At 41.3% G+C, this 21,190-nt stretch overlaps 3 protein-coding genes and 1 long non-coding RNA gene across 6 annotated transcripts; 2 read left to right on the top strand and 2 right to left on the bottom strand.

Moving 5' to 3' along the window:
- Nucleotides 1-2,041: 2,041 nt before the first annotated feature.
- Tbp (TATA binding protein) lies at nucleotides 2,042-3,596 on the top strand. Its single transcript, XM_018009770.2, has 2 exons — nucleotides 2,042-3,153; nucleotides 3,231-3,596. Exons 1-2 carry the CDS (start codon nucleotides 2,386-2,388, stop codon nucleotides 3,507-3,509), a joined length of 1,047 nt encoding a protein of 348 aa, XP_017865259.1. The 5' UTR covers nucleotides 2,042-2,385; the 3' UTR covers nucleotides 3,510-3,596.
- eIF3k (eukaryotic translation initiation factor 3 subunit k) lies at nucleotides 3,584-4,526 on the bottom strand. The gene is made up of 2 exons (XM_018009780.2): nucleotides 4,332-4,526; nucleotides 3,584-4,257 (listed from the first exon to the last, which is right to left on the bottom strand). The coding sequence occupies exons 1-2, from the start codon at nucleotides 4,400-4,402 to the stop codon at nucleotides 3,660-3,662; spliced, it is 669 nt and encodes a 222-aa protein (XP_017865269.1). The 5' UTR covers nucleotides 4,403-4,526; the 3' UTR covers nucleotides 3,584-3,659.
- Nucleotides 4,527-4,958: 432 nt separating this feature from the next.
- LOC149268541 (uncharacterized) lies at nucleotides 4,959-5,681 on the top strand. Its single transcript, XR_016270503.1, has 3 exons — nucleotides 4,959-5,032; nucleotides 5,390-5,537; nucleotides 5,601-5,681. It is a non-coding gene; the product is annotated as an uncharacterized LOC149268541 (long non-coding RNA).
- On the bottom strand, nucleotides 5,181-19,696 carry stum (mechanosensory transduction mediator stumble). Of its 3 annotated transcripts, none has more exons than XM_089471310.1 (10): nucleotides 19,586-19,696; nucleotides 13,885-14,741; nucleotides 13,335-13,823; nucleotides 10,667-13,269; nucleotides 10,062-10,596; nucleotides 6,651-7,292; nucleotides 6,309-6,411; nucleotides 6,044-6,170; nucleotides 5,783-5,977; nucleotides 5,181-5,719 (listed from the first exon to the last, which is right to left on the bottom strand). In XM_089471310.1, the coding sequence occupies exons 2-10, from the start codon at nucleotides 14,616-14,618 to the stop codon at nucleotides 5,607-5,609; spliced, it is 5,541 nt and encodes a 1,846-aa protein (XP_089327436.1). In that variant the 5' UTR covers nucleotides 14,619-14,741; nucleotides 19,586-19,696; the 3' UTR covers nucleotides 5,181-5,606. The 3 variants fall into 3 exon arrangements, with proteins under 3 accessions (XP_089327436.1, XP_089327435.1, XP_089327437.1); XM_089471309.1 differs by lacking the exon at nucleotides 19,586-19,696 and adding an exon at nucleotides 16,493-16,711; XM_089471311.1 differs by lacking the exon at nucleotides 19,586-19,696 and adding an exon at nucleotides 16,583-16,699.
- Between the last annotated feature and the right edge of the window lie 1,494 nt (nucleotides 19,697-21,190).

Genomic DNA, 21,190 nt, shown 5'->3' with positions numbered 1-21,190 from the left:
ACGGACCGGACAACTTCGTATTTGGTCGGCTCGGTCTTCTGAGGCTCAAGCAGTAAAAATAAGGCAAGACAAAATCAGTGTGCTGCGACTGCTGCCACGAAATGCACGCATTACTAAATGAAGCATGGCTATGCGCTCTTTTTCCCTTACTCACTCTCTCCCTCTCTTTATGCTCTCGCTCTCTCTCTCTCTCTATATGGTCTCTCAAATAGCAGCAGCGCACAGAAATTGAATATTGTTCTCGACGATCCCAGCTCTTTCCTCTTGAGTGAAGGGTATACCGAAATTATAAAAGCATTTGTCACGCTCATGCAAACAAAATGTAAGCGTTTCGATGGTTATTCGTGGGAAGGGTATGAAAGCGTTGATACGCATAAACAATATTATTTCGCGACGGGCAAGTACACACACACTTGTAGTCCCTTGCTAAATGTATGAGCATTTGTGACCTGCGTGCGTTACTCTTGCTGCTTGTAGCAATTTTAAAGCCCAGCATTTGCATTTGGTCGGTCTTACGGACTGTCATAACCACTTTAAACAGATGTACTATGTATGAACATACATACATATGTACATAAGTACATTTATATATTATTATTGCTAATCATGTTTATAAATGTGTTTATATCCGTAAATAATTATATATAATTAAAATTATTTTACACACATTTTTAACCGAAAAAATTATCGTAAAACACTACTAACTTTATTAAATGCTTTGCAATACATATATGAAATACACATGTCATATTATACTCAAGCTTTACTCATTATTGTCAAAAATTTCTAATTAAGTCATAATGGCCCATTTGATAGTCACCCTACGATTCAAATCATACAAAATTTACAAACTACTAAATCCAGAGACAATTAGCTTGCCATCCCATACAAGCATACACATACACAAATGTATGTATGCATGTGCTCACTTCACAAGGCAGACCAACGGCAACTTTTGGGCTGATAATAGACGAAAATACTGAGAAAGAATTGAGTTTCGCGACGCACGCACACAAAAGCACATACACGTAGCAAGGATGTAAATGTGTGTGTGCATGCTCGTCGCGAAAATGTATTCTTTCTGTGCAGAACAGGCTGGGCAAATTGTAAAGCCCAAAATTTACCGTTGGTCTGCCTTGTGAAGTGAGCACATGCATACATACATTTGTGTATGTGTATGCTTGTATGGGATGGCAAGCTAATTGTCTCTGGATTTAGTAGTTTGTAAATTTTTTATGATTTGAATCGTAGGGTGACTATCAAATGGGCCATTATGACTTAATTAGAAATTTTTGACAATAATGAGTAAAGCTTGAGTATAATATGACATGTGTATTTCATATATGTATTGCAAAGCATTTAATAAAGTTAGTAGTGTTTTACGATAATTTTTTCGGTTAAAAATGTGTGTAAAATAATTTTAATTATATATAATTATTTACGGATATAAACACATTTATAAACATGATTAGCAATAATAATATATAAATGTACTTATGTACATATGTATGTATGTTCATACATAGTACATCTGTTTAAAGTGGTTATGACAGTCCGTAAGACCGACCAAATGCAAATGCTGGGCTTTAAAATTGCTACAAGCAGCAAGAGTAACGCACGCAGGTCACAAATGCTCATACATTTAGCAAGGGACTACAAGTGTGTGTGTACTTGCCCGTCGCGAAATAATATTGTTTATGCGTATCAACGCTTTCATACCCTTCCCACGAATAACCATCGAAACGCTTACATTTTGTTTGCATGAGCGTGACAAATGCTTTTATAATTTCGGTATACCCTTCACTCAAGAGGAAAGAGCTGGGATCGTCGAGAACAATATTCAATTTCTGTGCGCTGCTGCTATTTGAGAGACCATATAGAGAGAGAGAGAGAGCGAGAGCATAAAGAGAGGGAGAGAGTGAGTAAGGGAAAAAGAGCGCATAGCCATGCTTCATTTAGTAATGCGTGCATTTCGTGGCAGCAGTCGCAGCACACTGATTTTGTCTTGCCTTATTTTTACTGCTTGAGCCTCAGAAGACCGAGCCGACCAAATACGAAGTTGTCCGGTCCGTTCAGCGCATTTTTTCGGTGTTGAAAAAGTTTGTTCTACATGTCTAGTCTATGTGTTCTCTGGTCAGTGGATTTGCTTAATTACAGCTGTTAACAGCCGAAATTGCTTTCTTTACCACTAACGATGATTACATCGATATATGCACGACCAAATGAACCAGTCCTGAACTAGTAGATATTCATTGGTACTCGCGAATAGTGTTTACTGCAACCCTGAAGAGCGACGCGGCTTTCCATTTGCGCTCGCATATTTCTGTTGCATTTTCACCAGTTTCTGCATTAGTATAACAAAGAAAAATAAATAAAAGCATCGCCATGGATGATATATTAAGTCCAGGATTTTCAATTCCCAGCATTGGGCATGCACCGACGCCGCTGCATCACAGTCTGGATGCCGATCAACAAATCGAAGCATTACCACATCAAGTTTATCATCCACCCGCACCAGAGCCAACAACAACGGCGGCCACAGCGCAGCAGCAGCAGCAACAACAACAGACAGACAATGGAACGGGCGTGCCCGATGGCAGCAGTGGCAGTGGATTATTTGGGCACGAGCCGTCCATACCTCTTGCTCACAAACAAATGCAAAGCTATCAGCCTTCTGCCTCCTACCAACAACAACAACAGCAAAGCAACAACACAGGCGGCAGCACGCCCCAATCTCTAATGCAGCCACAAACGCCGCAGAGCATGATGTCCCACATGATGCCCATGACAGAGCGAAATGCACCAGGAGATTCATCTCTGAGCAACATTCACCAGACAATGGGTCCGTCAACACCGATGACCCCTGCCACACCTGGCTCCGCTGATCCGGGCATAGTGCCGCAGCTGCAGAATATAGTGTCCACTGTTAATCTATGCTGCAAATTGGATTTAAAGAGAATTGCTCTGCACGCACGCAATGCCGAGTATAATCCAAAGCGTTTTGCGGCCGTTATCATGCGCATCCGAGAGCCGCGGACCACGGCTCTGATCTTCAGCTCCGGCAAAATGGTTTGCACTGGGGCCAAGAGCGAGGACGACTCGCGGCTGGCTGCTCGCAAGTATGCGCGCATCATACAGAAGCTGGGCTTTCCAGTAAGTATCGATTGCTAGATACGGGCAGAATTTAACCGACATGCATTTTTAATAATCTAAATCTCTTTCATTCGCAGGCTAAATTCCTTGACTTTAAGATACAAAATATGGTTGGTTCGTGCGATGTGAAGTTCCCCATCCGATTGGAGGGTCTTGTTCTAACGCATTGCAACTTCAGCAGCTACGAACCGGAGCTGTTTCCCGGTCTCATTTATCGAATGGTGCGCCCACGTATTGTCCTACTTATCTTCGTCTCGGGCAAGGTGGTGCTTACCGGCGCCAAGGTGCGACAGGAGATCTACGATGCATTCGATAAGATATTTCCCATATTGAAGAAGTTCAAGAAGCAGTCGTAGAATTTTTTTGTAGGTTAAGAACTCTTAAAGTTGACTAATTTTAGATTGAAATAAGGTTGCAAATAAATACTGTATTTAGTTGATAAATGTCGTTGCCTGGATTTTATTGGCATGTCGAGCATCACTTAACCGATGTAAACCTTAATTAGCTTAGATACATTGTGCCATCAGTGCACCCACATTCTCGAATTCGATCTTTTCCGTAATGTTCTTCGTCTTGATTTTGTCGTCCTGGGTGGCTACGACCACAAGATCCTGTCCCTGATGTTTCCAGCCGTTGCGCTTAATCCAACTCTCCAGTGTGGAGTCTTCAATGCCGCCCAACAGCTCCTTCAGCAAATCCTTCTTGATTGTCTGGAACGTGATACCCACCACATGGGAAACAAATTTGCGTATGGAATCATGGAAGCCGCTGATATGACGGAACATCGTGCGATTGACCTCAGCGCGTTGCCAGAACAATGTAAAATCGGCACGTTCCAATATATCGGCCAAGTCAATAATTGTCTGCACATTCTCATCCTTCATCTGCTGCGGCAGCAACAAACATTTGGCCATCACGAAGTCCGTGTGCGGCAAGTTCGTCAAACACTTTAGCAGAATTGTGTAGGTGATATCGAAGTTGAGCATGTGAGGATTGAATTGATACAGCTTGAGGACGGCCAAATTTGCTTCCAAATCGTAGGTGTTGTTCTTAGCCTGGTCCTGAACATACGATTCGAGTATCTTTAAGTGGTCCGGATTGTAGCTGGGAACAACAAATAAAACGAGGTTATGTTTAGTATGTATATTTGTTTATGAGAACCGACAAAAGTCGCTTACCGCTCAATGCAACCCAACATTTCCTGTATGGTCTGGCTCTGGCCATTTTCCATTTTCACCAAGTGCGACATTTTGTAATTTATTTGCAAAAGAAATAGATGAAATTACATTCGCGTGGCGATGCTAAAATTTATTTTTTACACAGGGCTGTATTGAACAGCTCCGAACAAGCTCGATAGAACCACTGACTCACATGAGCTAACGAAGCTTATAGCTGCCCTGGCACTAGCTAAGCAAACAAGCAGTCAAGCAAGCAGTGTTTTATTTTTTAGAAGCAGCAACAAAAGAAAGATTTCCCTATATATACCGCCAAACAGTGATAAGTCGAGATTGAAGAATACCAATATCAGGCTAGAACTTGCCTATTTAAAGGTGGTCTTTAAGAGAACAATAGCAAGTGACAAAGGTGACTTTTAAGTTGTCTATATGTATGCAGCAGTAATCATTTGAGTAAAACGAAGCTAGAATGATTGCAGCAGCAGAGCGTGTTCCCATTGTTCACTTAAAGCTCGACTGCAACGACCCTACCTGGCGTCGGGCTCGACATTTGAGCGCGACTTGGTGTCTGAGTGAAAGTCGCCCTATATAAAGGGCAGCAGCTGCAGCATTTCTTCCGTTGTCCAGGGTTGGTGGGGGTCAGTCGTGCAGTGAGTTTGTGAGCGTTCAGCTAAGCATTAAACACTTAAAGGAATTACTTGGAGGTAAGACAGAAGAAATAGTTGGAGGAAGGAAACTCTTAGAGGAAGTGTGTAATCCATTGTTCATCTAGCTCCTTAGCTCCACTTTTGTCCTGCCAAGTAAATTTAATGCAATGCTTAATTCATTTTTATTGGTAATAAAATTATTTTTATTAATCCCAATTTGTTATTGGTCTATATGTAAGGTCACTTATTTGCAAAAGTTTATATAAATTTTTATTTATGCATATATGTATGCATGTATATATGTATATGTACATGTGGAAATGAATTTCTGTTTTTCTACGCCATTTTAAAATGGAAGTTTCACTTGATATTTTATTTATTTCCAATTGGATTGCCTATATTTTGTCTTGGAAGTTAAAAAACATTTTGATTGGATCCAATTGGACTGTGCGTTGCCATCTAAATATATCTTGGAAGATTGACTCGATTGGTATGGTTGTTTCCAATTGGATTGTCCACTGCCATCTCACTTTGTATTGGAAGTTTGATTGGAAGTGTATGGGTAAGCAATATGTGGAAGCTTTCTTTTTTATTTGTATCCTTATTAGATCCATTGTATATTTAGAGACGTTTATGTCTTTGCCGCCTCTGCCTCGGCTCGCACAGCAGCGGCCGCTATATCGGCCTGACGCTGTTCTTCCTCCAACTCTAACCGTTCCACCTTTTTGATCTTGCTCAGTTTCTCTGAAAAGTACAATATATAGATATATGTTTATCAATAAATGTTTTTGCGTTAGTCTAACTTACTTGCACACTTTAACATGATGGTGCCCCACCAAATGGACCAGCCCCACCCCACAAAGCAGAAGAGCACACAGAAAAACTGAGAGACAGCCACAATAATATTAATGATAAAGGATCCAATGCGTGCGCGCGCGCTGTCGAACTGCGAGAAACGTGGAATGCCAACGCAAAGGCAGAATAGACCAGAGAGTAGAGTGCCTATGAAAAAGTGTGCATATCAAATAATGTACTGGATATAAATAATAAGTAGTTGTGTATACCCACCTAAGCCAGGGAATACAACGTTACAGAAAGCGCAAAACCAGGCTAGGTAAAGCGGTAGCACTGGTATGGCAGCCTTCATCTTCGACGTATACTCCACCAGGTCATTATGGAGTTTGCGACGCGTTTCCTAAGGAAGAACATAAATCTAAATTTAATATAAAAACTAGATATACGCATATTCTCGAACTTTGTATGAAACTTAAGCCAGAATATTGATTTTTTTTTTAAGTTGAATCAATTAGTCCTGATTGATATCAGGACTTACCTCACTTGTTGGAGGTGCTACAATACTTTGTCGGCGCGCATCGGCTTGTCTCGGTTTCTTTCGACAGCAAAACAGCATCAGCCAAAACCGTTTGCAGCAACTCCTGGAAGTGCAAAAAAGAACTAATTCAGTTAAGCGGTATTGTGCAATCGATTGTCAATCGATAATTGCTAACGATTCTCATTGAACGATCATCAGTCAGTCGAACAATGGAATTGCTGACCAATAAGAAGAATAATCGCAAAATACTGAACTAACTATCGATTTCAACAAATTCAAATTAAGGTTTAAAAATTTAAACCAGAAATTCCAATCTCTAAAGTATTTAGCTGCTCAACTTACATTTTGGCCATGTCTTCTGTTGCTGTCACTGCCGATGGCGCCATTGAAGAGCCTTCTAGTACGGCGGCATCTGTGGGAGCTATGCCCAGCTCTGGATCCTGATCTCGCCATGCTACCTTAGGCTCGGTAGCCGCTGCAACGGTGGCATTTTTGCGTCTACAGGGTATACAGAAGCAGCATTTGCTCAGCTCCGTCTCGTCGCCCGTTATGGGATCGATTTTATTGACGGATCGACAGCAGAAAACCTTGCGCAAGCACATGCCACATTTACTCTGGTGCTTTGGTTGATGGCTTGATGTGGACTGGTGCATTGGCTCCACGCTCATTTTGGTCTGTTTCTCCTCTGCGATCTCAGTGGACTTTGGCTTTTTGCGACAGCTCTTGCAGCAATTGGATGTGGGCCAACAGCGAGATTTCTTCTTCGTCTCATCAACTATCTCCAGCTGGGTTGTTGTTGAGGCGCTGCTCCGACTGCTCGCGAGCACAGGCTGCTGCTCATCGGCAGCATCTTGCAGGCGGTCCTTGCGCAGTCCGCAGCAGCGCATGCAGCGAGAGCGGCGAAAACGCATGCAAAGCGTGGTGCAGCAGCGGCAGCAGCCAGCCTTGCCCCCATCATCCTTTAGGAACTCCTGACTGCCAGTTCTGAAAGAAGAAAGTGAAGGAATCATTGTATAATCACAGAGTTGTATAGGGCATGGGGTTAGTTATTCCAATTGGAGCCTCGATTATAAATCACTGCCAATACGTTTCGATTTGCAGCCTTGTTTACCGGAAATTTGCTGTTAAGTTAGTAAAGGCTAAAAACTAATTATGATATTGATCTATTTCAAGCAGATTTCATTCGCCTTTGCCTTTATGCTTATACGCTCTGTATGAATATCGGAAATTTAGAGGAGGAGAAAAACCAATTATAAATTTTCTATCTACTCCTTGACTTCTATAATAGCTATAATAGTTGTCTAACGGAATCAGCCTTCATTTATAGCCTTGATTCCGAGGCATAATTGCCATAATAGCTGTCTATCGGAAACTGTGGGTAATAACCACAGGCCGAGTGAGACCTTGTCCTTTTTGTGATATCATGGTAATAATTTGCACTCAATTTGCATGGTTCACATTTATTATGCAAATCGATTTCGTGTTGCATTGTTGCCACACATTTTCATTAGCATATTTAATGACTTTTGCATTCGATGCGATAAAGATGAATTGCACGAGAGCATTTGCATTAGCATGCACATACTTTGCTCATAGGTCAAAAGTTGAAAGTACATTAAATATATAATATATTTTGTATATACTATGTATATAAATATATATGTACATATAGTTCATTCACAGATTGAATTTGGTTTCTGTTACGCACACGCATTTGCCTGGAGGGTTATTAAACCCTCTTTAAGTTCAAGGTTAGCTTTTCGTTTCGGGCTATCGTCGACTGTAATGGGTACTTTAACTAAACATAAATTAGCCCTCACTTACACAATTTTCCACTCGACCACGTGCCGAAAGGTAAGAAAAAGTAAAATATCCCACACGCTAATAAATATGATTTCAACAACCGCACGAGCCAACGACCAAACTTCATTTGGAGGTCGAGAGCTTGACGCCAGTCGAAAGAAACTACAAGTTTTTCGTACTTTTGTCGCATTAACTACTCAATTAACATTGGACTGCACATATATAATATATATTGTGGAGAATAAACAAAACTTTAGCTTTCGGAGTTTTCGGAGCTTGCAACTATTTCCGCATTGCTCAATGACTATTTCCAAATTATCATGGAGTATCGTATATAGAAAGGAAATATACCGTATATTAAGCAGTTTTAAGGAGCAGTTTTAAACTATTTATAAGCTGGTAAAACTTTGTCTAAGAGGTTTTTTAAAATTGTTTTCCTCATATAAAAAAAAAGTATTCCAAATTTATAATAATCATGTGGGTATAGTGAACTCCATTTCTTGTTTTCACTATTTTTTTTTGCGTCTTCCCACAATACCAAATTAATAATTATCATAATTATTAAAAAAAAAAATTGTTTTCTCTTAGTTCTATTATTATGATTAGTTATATTATTATTGTAATATGTCTTTCAGTTTAACTTTATATACATATATGAAATAAATAAATCTATATCCGCATTGCTCAAAATATGTGGAAACAAAATAAAAACTTTTTTGTTATGAAATTGCGCTTTATTTTTTGATAAGAGCTCGTAAAAACTTTTTAACTTCCTTTTTGGAGTTGTCGTTATTTTATATCAAATCAAATATACAACACATAATACAAATTTTGTTGTTTACCTAAATAAATATTTATCCGGTTCGATTAACGAATTTTGCGGCAGATCAATGTGAAACACAACCGAGTTCTTTTTCTTCTTGGTCAACATGCTTAGGTAGCACAGTTATCACAGGTATCACTCGCTAAAATCTAAGTATTTTTCATCAATATTGTTTTTTGTATTTTGTTCAATTTGAATTTGAATCCTAGTTGTGGTTGGCGCGATTGTCCGGCTGGAACTGATTTGTTATTGCGGCATGAAACTTTGGACATGCCACGAAAACTAAGTAGCTAGGCAGATTGTTATGTATGTGCACACCTCTCGACTGGTCGACCTGCAATATAGCACACACATTCGTATACATGTCTGTATATATGCACACTTCGAAGGACGTCGGCGCCTGAGGACGACAAGGCAAGCGAACGGATATCCTTAAAGGCGTTTCGTATGGTCGCCCTAAAGTTTGCTCCTCCCCTCAAACCCGAGCAGCTCGTAAATTTATTGACGCATTTATGAGTGGCCTGGTGGCCCAAAGCCCACTACAACTACCACTATATAAATATATATGTATATATTTATTCCTATATATATACATATATACAATTATATAGGTATGTATGATGTTTGCGTGTGTGTGTGCTACGCGGTTTGGCGGTCTAAAGTTTTGCCCGTACGTTTCTTGTTCGTGCAGTTTCCGGCTATGTAAATTTACTGGCCAAGGGGGATACATATGCCTGGCAATTGTTTTTACTTGGAGAGTTTAGGAACGAAGCAAAAAGTTAGTAGACTTGCACACAAAAAATTGTGGCAAATTGGCTAAGATTTTTTTTGGTTTTTTTTTTATGCATGGGACAGTTGTTTAGCAGACAATTCCTATAGTCAGCTTAGAGACGATTTTGATGTAAGCCGGAATTTTAATTTTAAGCCATATATATTGATTTTATTATCCCAAGCAGATGAGATAGACCCCACACTACAATATATACACTTTTGATCAGAATGTATGGATGATCCTAGCTGATGAATAATAATCAATCATTTTCTTTTTCTACAAACTCCACGATCATGGACTATATATAAATATTCTTTACCTTACATATTTAATACTACAAAATGCCTTTACTTACTTGGCCACTCCCCCACTGCCCACAGTCGAGCCCTGGCCATCGGGCGAGAGTCGTTTGTCATCTACTGGATAATCGTCACCGAGTCCAGCTGTCGTTGTTGGATGCTCCAAGTTCTTAGCGTGATCCTCTTGAGGATTGGCTCTTTCGTTTTCGGCTTCTGGGACAGCACTAAGCTGAGCGCTTGCTGCATCTGATTCCAGGGCATTCAGCACCGATATCGATGCCTCAATGGGTTGTGTGGGTGGTAGGGGGGATTTTTGTAACTCGGCGGGGGAGCTGCGCTGCGCATTGCTACCATCGGCTGTGTCCAGTCGGGGAGCGCTATCATGGGCCTTGGCCAGCATTGTGACGCCACTGGGTGTGGGCGAGGCAGTAGTAATTGGGGCAAGTCCTGATTCACTTTCATGGATTTTCTGGTCAATTAAATGTTCATTAACCGTTTTCTGTGCTTCGGTGGTGCCCTCCATAGCCTCAGAACTTGTTGCAGCGGGGTCTAAGCTGTCGCCAGATTGTGGTGTGTGCTGCCTGTTGGATACTGTGAATGTACATGAAGAGAGATCTCAATCAGTATCGGCAGATAGAGAAGAGGGAAGATTTCCACTTACCTTCACCTTCCTGAGCCAGTTCTGGAACCGTTGCCACTTTGCGATTCTGTGCGGAGTCGGATCGCTTCTTGTTGCTCACCAAACTGAGACGTGAGCTCATGCGCACCAAGTTGGACATGTTGGAAGTTTGACGCTTGACAGCTCCTGTTTTGGCATTCACCTCGTTACGAACTGCGGGCAAAGCCTCTGCAGCTACATTCACCGCATTACCCACATGGATGGCCAAGGGATTTATGCTATCTTCCGTAGTTTCCTTAGAAGCAGCTGCAGCAGTAGCAGCAGGAGCTCCAGCAGCAGCAGCAGTTGCCTCCAGTTTCTCTGGCGATTCCTTTAGCTTGATTTTAGTGGCTGGACTTCCGTTAGGTTTGCTAATGTTTTTTTGCTGAGCTGCTTCACGGACTTGGGGCTTGGGTAGACCACTAGCTCCATTAGCTTTGCTAGTTGGCTTATCTGCTTTACCATTCTTTTGTCCAGCCCCCTGTTTTTGCTGCTTTGCTGGAGTTTTGTTTGGCTTATTTCCTTGGCTGCTTTTGGGCGTGGCTTTCGCGAGAATCTTACTTCCGTTTCGCTTGAGATTGAACTCAGGTTTGATTATTGCTGTGTTTTTCTTTTTGGCACTTTCTGCTTTGTTGGATTTCTCCTTGGGGCTGGGCTTAGACAAGATTTGTGTAGGCCTTCTGCTCTTGGGCGTTGCAGACTTATCAGAGGGTTTGTCCGTCGATTTCTTGGCTGGGGAACTGGATTTGGACACTGATCTACGCACACTTGTTGGTATAAGAGAGCGAGAACTCCTACGTTTACTGCTGAGGGGACTTTCCTTACGCTCGAGCTTCGGCGTCGACTTACCCTGCTTGACCGCAGGACTCAGGGACATTCTACGTCCCAGCATGCCCTTCGGCGGCAAGCCCTTAGGACTTGTGGAAACAGATTTTCTGCGATTGGGTGAAATTTTAGTTTGACGACCATTGCGCGTTGCTGTCGATGGTGAAATGCTCGTGGAACGTATGGATGATCGCACGCTCAAACGGGAGTTAGCTCGAGAGTTGGCCAGTGAATCTGCCCGTGAGTTGGCCCGTGAATCTGCCCTCGAGTTGGCTCGAGAGTTTCCTCGGGAGTCGGCTCGCGAATTGGCCCTGGAGTTGGCTTGCGAGTTATCCTTCGCTTGGGCCATGCGGGAGCTAGGTCTAGAGGGTGGACCTCTAGAGACGGGGCGACTGCTACTAAAGCGCGTAGGCGTCAATCTGCTGTCGAGCTGAGCCTGGTTGTCAAAGCTACTGCGAATCGTGGTCTGCGATGGTGAACGACTGTTGCTGGCTCGTGAGTTCCTGCCGGACAGGCTGGACAAATTGGCAAAGTCCTTGAGTGGCGAGTTGGAACGACTGTTCGGATACGAATCCTGACGACTGCGTACAGGTATGCGTGATACAGAATCACGGCGCATCGATAGGTCGGATGGTGTATCTCTGTGAGCATCCTCGTAGGCATCGCCATGTAGTGGACTATCCTTGCCGCTATCCTTGTTCGGTGTGCCTATAATGGGTGACAGAGTACTTGGCTTGACTATCTTGGCGCGCTTCGAGTCCTTGCTCGGAAAGGGCTGTCGTCGAGGACTCTTCACCTTGCTAGCGGGTTGATAAACTGATTTGCGACGTTGCATTCCTGATTTGGTTGTTGCTGGCAGTGTTGAGAGTGTCGACGGTCGGCGGAAACTAAAATCGGAGGTGGTGATGCTGCTCAGATTTGAGCTGCGGCGATCTGAAGCAGTTTGCGTGGAACTGCGTCGCTCGGGTGACGTAGAGCTAGAACGCCGTCTTGCCTGGATGCGCATGGGATCGAACGTGGACTTGGGCAACTGTGTGCCCATTGTTAGATCATCCAAACTCAGCCAATTCGAACGAGCTGGTTGACCGGGGGAGTCATCATCTATGGACTTGTTGATCACTCCAAGCAATCCACGCTGCTTACGTGTAGGATTCGGGTTTGGCTTTAAAGGACGCGGCAATGTGCCCGGTGGTATTACTGATGTCTCCTTTTCCATTTCCATTGAGGATCTCCGAAAACGGCTAGTCTCCTTGTCCAGCTCCATGGAGGAGCTATGCAATCGAGGTATGGCGCTGCGATAGGGCTGCGAAATGAGGGGCAGCGATTCCAGACTTTTGATGCGCTGACCAAATGGAGATGAGGTCATACCAATGGAATCACGTCTCTGAGCACGCGGCGTATACGTATCCACCGACGAGGTCAACGAATCTCTCTGCTGCAATATGCCCTTGGTGGGCATGGCCAGCTTGCTTGGACTGTAACGTCCGCTCATATTGAATTGGACAGAGGGCCGTGGGGAATCATCATTAAGCGGCTGGCTGCTAACTGGCAATTGCGGCAAGCGGGAGGCCGTCAGCGACTTGCGACGCGGCCTCAGCTGTGGCTGTGGCTGAGCTGCATTCGACGAGGTAGTGGTTGACTGTAGCGAGGGATGCCTGCTGATCGCTGTTTGCCGTTGAGTCACAGGCGTGGCACTTGGACTGTGACCCAACGACGATTTGGGTGAGCGCACCGAGAGAATGGTGAAGGCAGACTTCTTATGCAGCCGTGTGTCACCCACACTGAGGAATGAGAGAAATCGAGTTTGGATGAGAGAAGAATTATTTAATACAGTCTTCCAACTTACCGATATTCACCGCCCGTTGCAATCGACTCCTTCATGACGACGGGCGACAAAATCTGTGATTGCGTCTGCTCCTCCATTTCAGTGCTGGACTCTGGTAGCTGACTTTGCTGCAGGCTGGGTGTTTGCGGCTTCTCCAAGCCATAAGCCCGCATGCTCTCAAGCAGCTGCCGCTCACTGAGTAGTAGTTCCCTTTGCTGCTGCTGCTGCTGCTGCTGCAGATATTGCTTTGGCGAGAGTATGAGATTTCTGTCCATCGTGGGTGTCGCGCTTCTGACTGGCATTTGCTGCGCTTCAGTGTTCAGCAGTTGCTCTTCCCCACTGCTGCTCGAACCGTTTGAGTCTTGCAGCATGGTGGCCAGTGGAGATAGAGGCATCTCCTCGTGCTTCATGGACATCACCATCTTCGAACTGGGTCGCAGCTTAGGTATCCGGCTGAACTCTGCGAAATGCTGTGGCGTTGGACGATACCAATCCAGCTCCGATATCGTCCTGCAAAAGTTGTGACTCAATTAGCTAAATGCTTATCTGGCCAACTGCTGCGTTCACTCACCTATTTCCAGTCTGTGTTTCCTGCTCCTCGAAAGTGCGCTCCGTAGCCTGTGTGGCCTGTTCGTACTCACAATCGTATACATCTGGCTTATTGACTATGTCCTGCGGTGTGAGAAGCATAAAATTCGGTGAATCGAGCTGCTCGGAGCTGGAGCCTCCGCTCGAATTGGGCAGTATTTGTATGTCAGGCGGTTGCAGTCGTGGTATGGGTTGAGACTGTGCTCTTAGGGTGCTATAGGGCACTTCCGAGAAGAGTCTTCGTCGATTCTCCTGGCCCATGAGCGTGTTGAGGGCAACGGCTGCCACAAGAGTATCCTCCTCGGAACTGGGTATTTCTATAGATCCTGCCCGTATCGTCTCAAAGGCTGCAGTGCCAAAGTAATCTTCTGGCTGCGGTGGGGGCACTGGATCGCCAAACAAACTGCTATAGGGCTGAATATTCGCTGAACCCTTCTCCATATAGATCGTCTCCGAGGTAATCTCTGATCCGCGCCGATCCCGCTTGGCTGTATAGCTGACATTGCTATGAGCTGATGGGGGCATTATGCTATTCCGATCGTAGCTATAGTCGACAGAGATTATAGCAGGCGTAGCTATGGTCGTGACGGTAGCTGTAGCTGGAGCTATGGCTGTAGCTGTGTCCGTGTCCGACGTGGGCGATCTGATGTCTGGCTGAGCTATTGCCGAGATGAGAGTTGGTGAAGGTGATGATGAATATGATAATGTTTGCTGCATGATTAATCATTGGTGCTGTTCTCTCTGCAAGAACTCCTTGAAGGTAATCGCTAAGGTGGCACAGGATGAACTCCGTATTCTTTCAATGTGAGCTGCCTGGAAGATGTGCCATAGTTCTTAATTCTGTAAGAGAAGAAAAGTACATTATATATTGTGATATTAATGCAAATTGTATTATACAATTTAAATTATTTAATTTATAATTATATATTTTTATATTTTGTTATTATATGTATTACCACTTTTTCTATATTAATAATGAGAAGATTCACATTCGAAAACAAAAATGATCCTAGGACATTTTATTTCCCTCTTAACTTTGTTTTTGTTCGCTCAAATATTGCAGTCTCTTTCTTTCTGCCTCTCTTAAGGAAGAGGGAAATTTAACTTCCTTATATTTTGTTCACTTCTCTCGCTTGCTCTCTCTTCATATTTGTTTTATGGCGAAGGAATAGCGGAGCAATTGTGCATTTGATAAATGGCAGACTCGGCTTCGAATCCAGTTTGAAGCCAAATTTTTATTTTTATACCCTGAACCCATTGAAAATGGGAAATCAGGGTATAATGGTTTTGTTGAAATGTATGTAACAGGCAGAAGGAGGCGTGGCAGACCCCACAAAGTATATATATTCTTGATCAGGGCGACGAGCTGAGTCGATTTAGCCCTGTCCGTCTGTCTGTCTGTCCGTCTGTCCGTCTGTCCGTCCGTCCGTCTGTCCGTCTGTCCGTCTGTCCGTATGTTTGAACGCGTCGATTTCCGAAGATATAAGAGCTAGAGACTTGAATTTTTTTTTAAAATGACCGTATATACAGCGCGGACGTCGAGTTTGCTTTTAAAATTCGATAAATCATCCCGTTATGTTTTTATCGAGTAAAAACATTCAAGTTCAAATCAGGTGCCTCTATAGCTAATTGTGAATGATTTTTCTTTTTTCAAATTTCTGAAATATTCAATATAATATGTAGATCATATGCTGAAAGTTTCATTAAATTCCGTTCAGTCAAAAATTAATAAAAAATAATCAAATATTTGGCCAATTAACAAACGCACGTGCAGCAGCTACAACAAAAACATCACATCAGCTGTTAGTTTCGTTTAGTTTTGGTAGATGGCGCAGCAGCAGTGAATCTATTTGAGTTTTGCCAGCGCCACCAGCAGGAGTGGGGTGGCCTAGTGTGTTAGGTGCATGACGCTCGATCAAGAAGTCGCGGTTCGAATCCCGATCGGTGCAACACTGATGTTTTTTTTTTTTTAATTGTTTCAAAATATTTTTATATTTTCATAAATACGTTTTCTATTTAATTTATATTTTTAAATACACCGAAATTGAAATTTTAACTATACTTTATGTGCGTTTTTAATAGTTTGGTTATTCTAGCAGATTCTTAGAATCACATCAGCAGTTAGTTTCATTTAATTTTGGTAGATGGCGCTGCAGCAGTGAATCTATTTGAGTTTTGCCAGCGCCACTAGCAGGAGTGAGGTGGCCTAGTGTGTTAGCAGCATGACGCTCGATCGAGGAGTCGCGGTTCGAATCCCGATCGATGCAACTGATGTTAATTTTTTTTTAATTATTTCAAAATATTTTTATATTTTATTAAATGAGTTTGGTATTTTATTTATATTTTTAAATACATCGAAATTGAAATTTCAGCCATACTAAATGAGCATTTTTATTTGTTGGGTTCAGGGTAGTATCTAGTCGAGCACTCTCGACTAGAGTTTTCTTACTTGTTTCCTTTAATGCTTATAATAATTTTTTAAATTATTATTTATATTACAATTTATAAATATTTGTATAATTTTAGTTATTAGGACCAAATTGTATATAGAGACCAATTTTATATTTAAACAAAAAGTTATTTATAATTACTTCGATTAAATGTTGACTAAAATACTCAAGTCCTTCGGCTTCGGTAAAGTAAGTGACACGAAGCAACAAAAATTATATCGCCACGCTTACTCCGTACGTATCCAATTTTATGGCCATAGACGACTGTCAGTAAGACCTTCTATGGCAATGGGCAATGCAATGTCAGTGCACCAAACACGCGAAGCTCCATAGGCCGACTGAATAAAGAAACACCCAAACCCGGGCAGATGTGCAACGGAAAAGCCGATATACAATGTGCGATGTGCGATGTATGAGAGAAGTTGCGAAAATAGTAATTATTTTTACTACTATATAATATATTACATACATACATCTACGGGCATTTCTAATATCTAGTATTTCACTGCCATTGCCATTCAGCTTAGCTGCTCGAGCTGATAAAGCAACAGACAGCTCAATGCATCCACAGTTAACAGTTCAGCGATTGTTTATACTCTGTAGTATGAGCGCATTGGGCGTGCATGACCATTAGGCTTTATTCACATGTTGCTCGAATTGTTAAAAACAGCTGATTGTAGCTAAGAGACACAGTTAACGGTAGACTGAGTTCTTAAGCCTTGTACTAAAGAAGCAGTGGGTCTAAATGACTTCAAAAGAAAAATCAACTTAATGTATGTATATACCCTGTAACAAATATCTGTCACGACTACGGCTTGGTCTCTGATGTACGTAAATATTATTTATAAAGCATTTGCTAGCTTACAGGGTATGCTACTTGCTCTGCTACTGTTTATACCCTGTACGTGAGATTCGTTGAATGTATATTAACTCAAAGGTAACTAAGTAGGCTACCTGGAAGCATTGATTTATTACAAATATTGCATGCTTACAGGGTATTTGGCTAATGTGAGCTCAGCTAGTTTTCCCCATTTGATTCGCCTACGATTGATGTTCGCTAACGAGAGCATAACTTGTGCGTGTCTAGATTGTGGCTATGCCTCACGTTGCATGTGGCAAATTGCTGCTTTATGTTGCACTTTAAAGCGGCACCATATTATATTCATAGCAAAAATTTGCAGTGACTTTAACTGTTCAATTATGCGCAAGTAGCAGTGAAAGTGATTTTCATCTGAGATAACTATAAATTATGATTTATATTTTAAATAATGTTGAGATATATTGAAAGAAGGAGTTCAATATAAATTTATGTTTTGCTGCCAACACAAGAATTCACTTAACCATAAAGTTTTGAATTTCGCGCCTGTCAACAGCCAAGGCGAAATCAAAGCCAAAGTTGTAATTGCTTTGAAAGACACTTAAAAGTTGGCAAATATTCCCACGTCAAGTAGCGAACGTGAATTCGCCCTTGCCAATTCGCCGCAAACAGTAAGCGAATGAAGAGACGGCCGGCGCCATTGCCTGCAAGCGGTGCTTCTATGTGTGTGTGTGTGTGTGTGTGTGTGTGTGTGAGAGTCACTGCGCTTGGGTTTGTGTTTGTTCACTTGCCGCGTGGCACCTGTTGGTATGACACGCGATATACATTGTATGCGTGTGTGTGTATATACATATATAAAAATATAGGCATATGTGTGTGGGTGCCACGATTTTCGCATGCGTTCTAAGCCTCAAAACAATTTGATTAACCTATATTGAAAAGGCTGTGCGTAAAGCTAAACCAAACTTTTGGCTTAAAAAGTGACGTGAAATCTATTTTCAATTCAGACACATACACACATAGCTATGTGTGTGTGTTGTACTCGCGCTCACATCGTTGGGTCTAGGCTTCGTTTGCCTTTTGCCTTCTCCTTGGCTTTGGGCTTAAGGGGGTCAAAATAGCAACAATTTTACACAAGTCAACAACCAGGCAGCACTTGAATGACCAACGCGACTTGCCACGCTCCTTGGCGTCCGTCTAGTTGCAACACAACACAGTCTGCCTAAAGCCAACAACAACAGCAACGTCTATTAATGTGCCACAGACACACACATACGCAGACACACACATACTGATACACGGAGCACACCGCAAGCAAATGAAAAAAAAAAGGAAAAATCCTTGGCTAGTGTCGTGATGGCAAATTTCCATTCAGCTTAACACTTTGCAATTTTCTTTCGCTTTAAGAATTTTCTTTTTGGGTTTCCCCATTCAATAAATTTCAACAGATTGTTTTGAGCAACCAAAGTTTTGCTTTAAGTTTAGTAAAATTCGATTTAAATTTTTATTAATTTATTAAAATATCTCGCATTAGTTGAAAATACTTATTCGTTTTTCTTTATATTGTTAATTTCACTATATATTTTAAAAAAATTAATATAATTTTTTTTTTAATTTTCATTAACTAAAACAAAAATAGTAAAATTTTAATTTTGGTGTTTTCTTTTTAAAAATCAATTTCATTTTTATGGTTTTATGTTTTGCATGTAAGGAAAATTAAAAGGAAAATGTTTTGCCCGTGCAACAAATTGGAAGAGTATATTGTTTCTGGTCACTGGTCGACATTGCATTTTTTTGTAGCCATGAACAAGTATTATGCAGTCGGTTGCTCTGTTGAGTTTATTGATATTCTATGGCAAAAACATCTTGATAAAATTAATGTTTTAGATTGTTTTATTGAATTTCATTTGAAAGAGTTTTCTGATTTTTTGCTTCGGATTTTAGATTTGTTTAAACTTTAAGGAACATTTATTAAATGTCTTATATTCGGTTCATTATGATTATCTTATTAGTTCATCCAAACCAATTATACTTGTCTTTGTTTTTTATTTTTAGTTTGCAAATATATATTAAATATACATATATTTTATTTAGTTTTTCTTAACCTTTTATTCGTAGATGCATCGTTTTTTTCTTATTCAAATATCAAAGCTTCAAGCAGCTTCTAATATACTCTATTGATGTAATTTTGAAATTAGATACCCTTTCTTTTCACATTTTTAATTAACTTGTAGTGTTATTATCTCCGGCATTGATTAAACATTTGATATTCATGCAAGCTTTAATTAGTTGAGCTGCGCTCTAAATTGTATACACTTAAAAGGAGTTGTGTTTGACTTCATTTAAGTGCCACACTCTGTAAGCAACACTTAAATTTGTTTGTGTGTGTGTGTGTGTGTGTGTGTGTGTGTACATACAATTATTTAAATCGAATTAAGGAGTCAGCACAACGCGCTTTTCGCATCGATCCGATGCACTTGCCGTTCGTTGGAAAACTAAAACGTTGAAAGAAAATTCCTTCTTATAGTACGAGTTGTCGTTGTCGTTGTTCGTCGTCTTCGTATGCCACCTGGACAAGCAGCTAAGCTAAGGTAAGGCAGCCAGTTTCAGATATGTCCAGCAGTAGTCGCCTCTATTGGGCAGCCGAAGTGTGCTTTAACGGACGAAGTCTTCGGCTGTCCGTCGTATTGAAACGTATACGTGGGTCAGTAAACCTACTTCCGGTTGACATAAATACGCCTTGGACATGAAAACTTGCCACTGTTTGTTGTGTTTGTTGTTGTTAGACTGACATTCTATGGCTATAGATTTGAATTTAGTGTTTTGTTGTTGTTTTGATTTTCCTTTTTTTCGGCTTTTCAATTGCAACTGCGTGCCTCTTTAGAGAAAGCCGGCATTGTGCAGAGGCTTAAGCGTAGAGAGCTCTTCTGGGTTTCTGCCCAAGGTCGCTAAATTTCTCAAGCTAAGCTAGCAGGAATCTTTAGAAAGTAAAAAACCAAATATGAAATAGTAATAATAAAAAAAAAAAACAAAAAACAAAAAACAAAACAAAAGAAAACAAAATTAACAAAATTAAATTTATATTTTCTTTCACAAACAAATTAAATACGTTTTTAAATTTGATATCTAATTGAAATCTGTTATTTAAATGATTTATTAAAAATTAAAAGGAAAAGAAAATTTACTTGCTTTTTTTTTAGAAATTCAACAAAATATTTTAGAGGTCTTTTTGAATCGTACTTGAATTTAGGCCTATTTCTAAATATATTTCTCAGATGATTCTCCAATAAATTATGCTTGGCCATTGCAATTCCCAAATAGTTTTTGTAATTGTTGGTCACTCATTAGGGGCGGAAAGGTTTTGTTGGGCTGGGTTTCCTTGGCTGAGTCAATGTAATCGCTTTGCTGACCTTAATCAGCAGGATACCAAACCCAGAATCATATTTTGGCATGGCCCAACTCAGCCTGGGCAGGCTTTCAATCTAATTCCTATTATTCGGAGCTGCACCTTGCACTGGGTGCAGTCCAACACAAGAAGCAGCAACAGCAAAGCAACTGGAAAAGCAACAGCAACGGCAAAAGCAGCAGCAACTGCAATAGCAACAGCAACAAGCAATATAGCTTATTCATGCTAATTTCTGGGCGCACAAATGTTTTCACGCGATGCCGATTTAAAAAGCACAGCCAATAAATTAATATCAATTGCCGAGAAGTGAACAATAGACCAAGCCCAAATCTGTGAAATATCCAATTACCGGCACAAGCGTGTTCCATATACGAATATAGTTATGTATACGTAATATTCAAAAGGGGAATTCCAGGCCGCAAATCTAACTCCCTTTTAATTTGTCCGCAATTTAACTTAACCTCCTTTTCAACCAGTCAGCAAGCCAGCCAGCCATCCCGCCAGCTGGGTCACAGCGAATGCCTAAGTCACATTTAATTTAGTTACCAAAAATACTACGCTACTTTTCTTTTCCGATTTCTCACCTGCTTGAGGCATGAATATCCTTGACCTCAAT

The sequence above is a fragment of the Drosophila arizonae genome, chromosome 5, assembly GCF_054131065.1.
Source record: "Drosophila arizonae isolate 15081-1271.41 chromosome 5, UAZ_ARI_1.0, whole genome shotgun sequence".
Lineage (NCBI taxonomy): Eukaryota > Metazoa > Arthropoda > Insecta > Diptera > Drosophilidae > Drosophila > Drosophila arizonae.
This window is presented reverse-complemented; position numbering and strand designations above follow the sequence as displayed.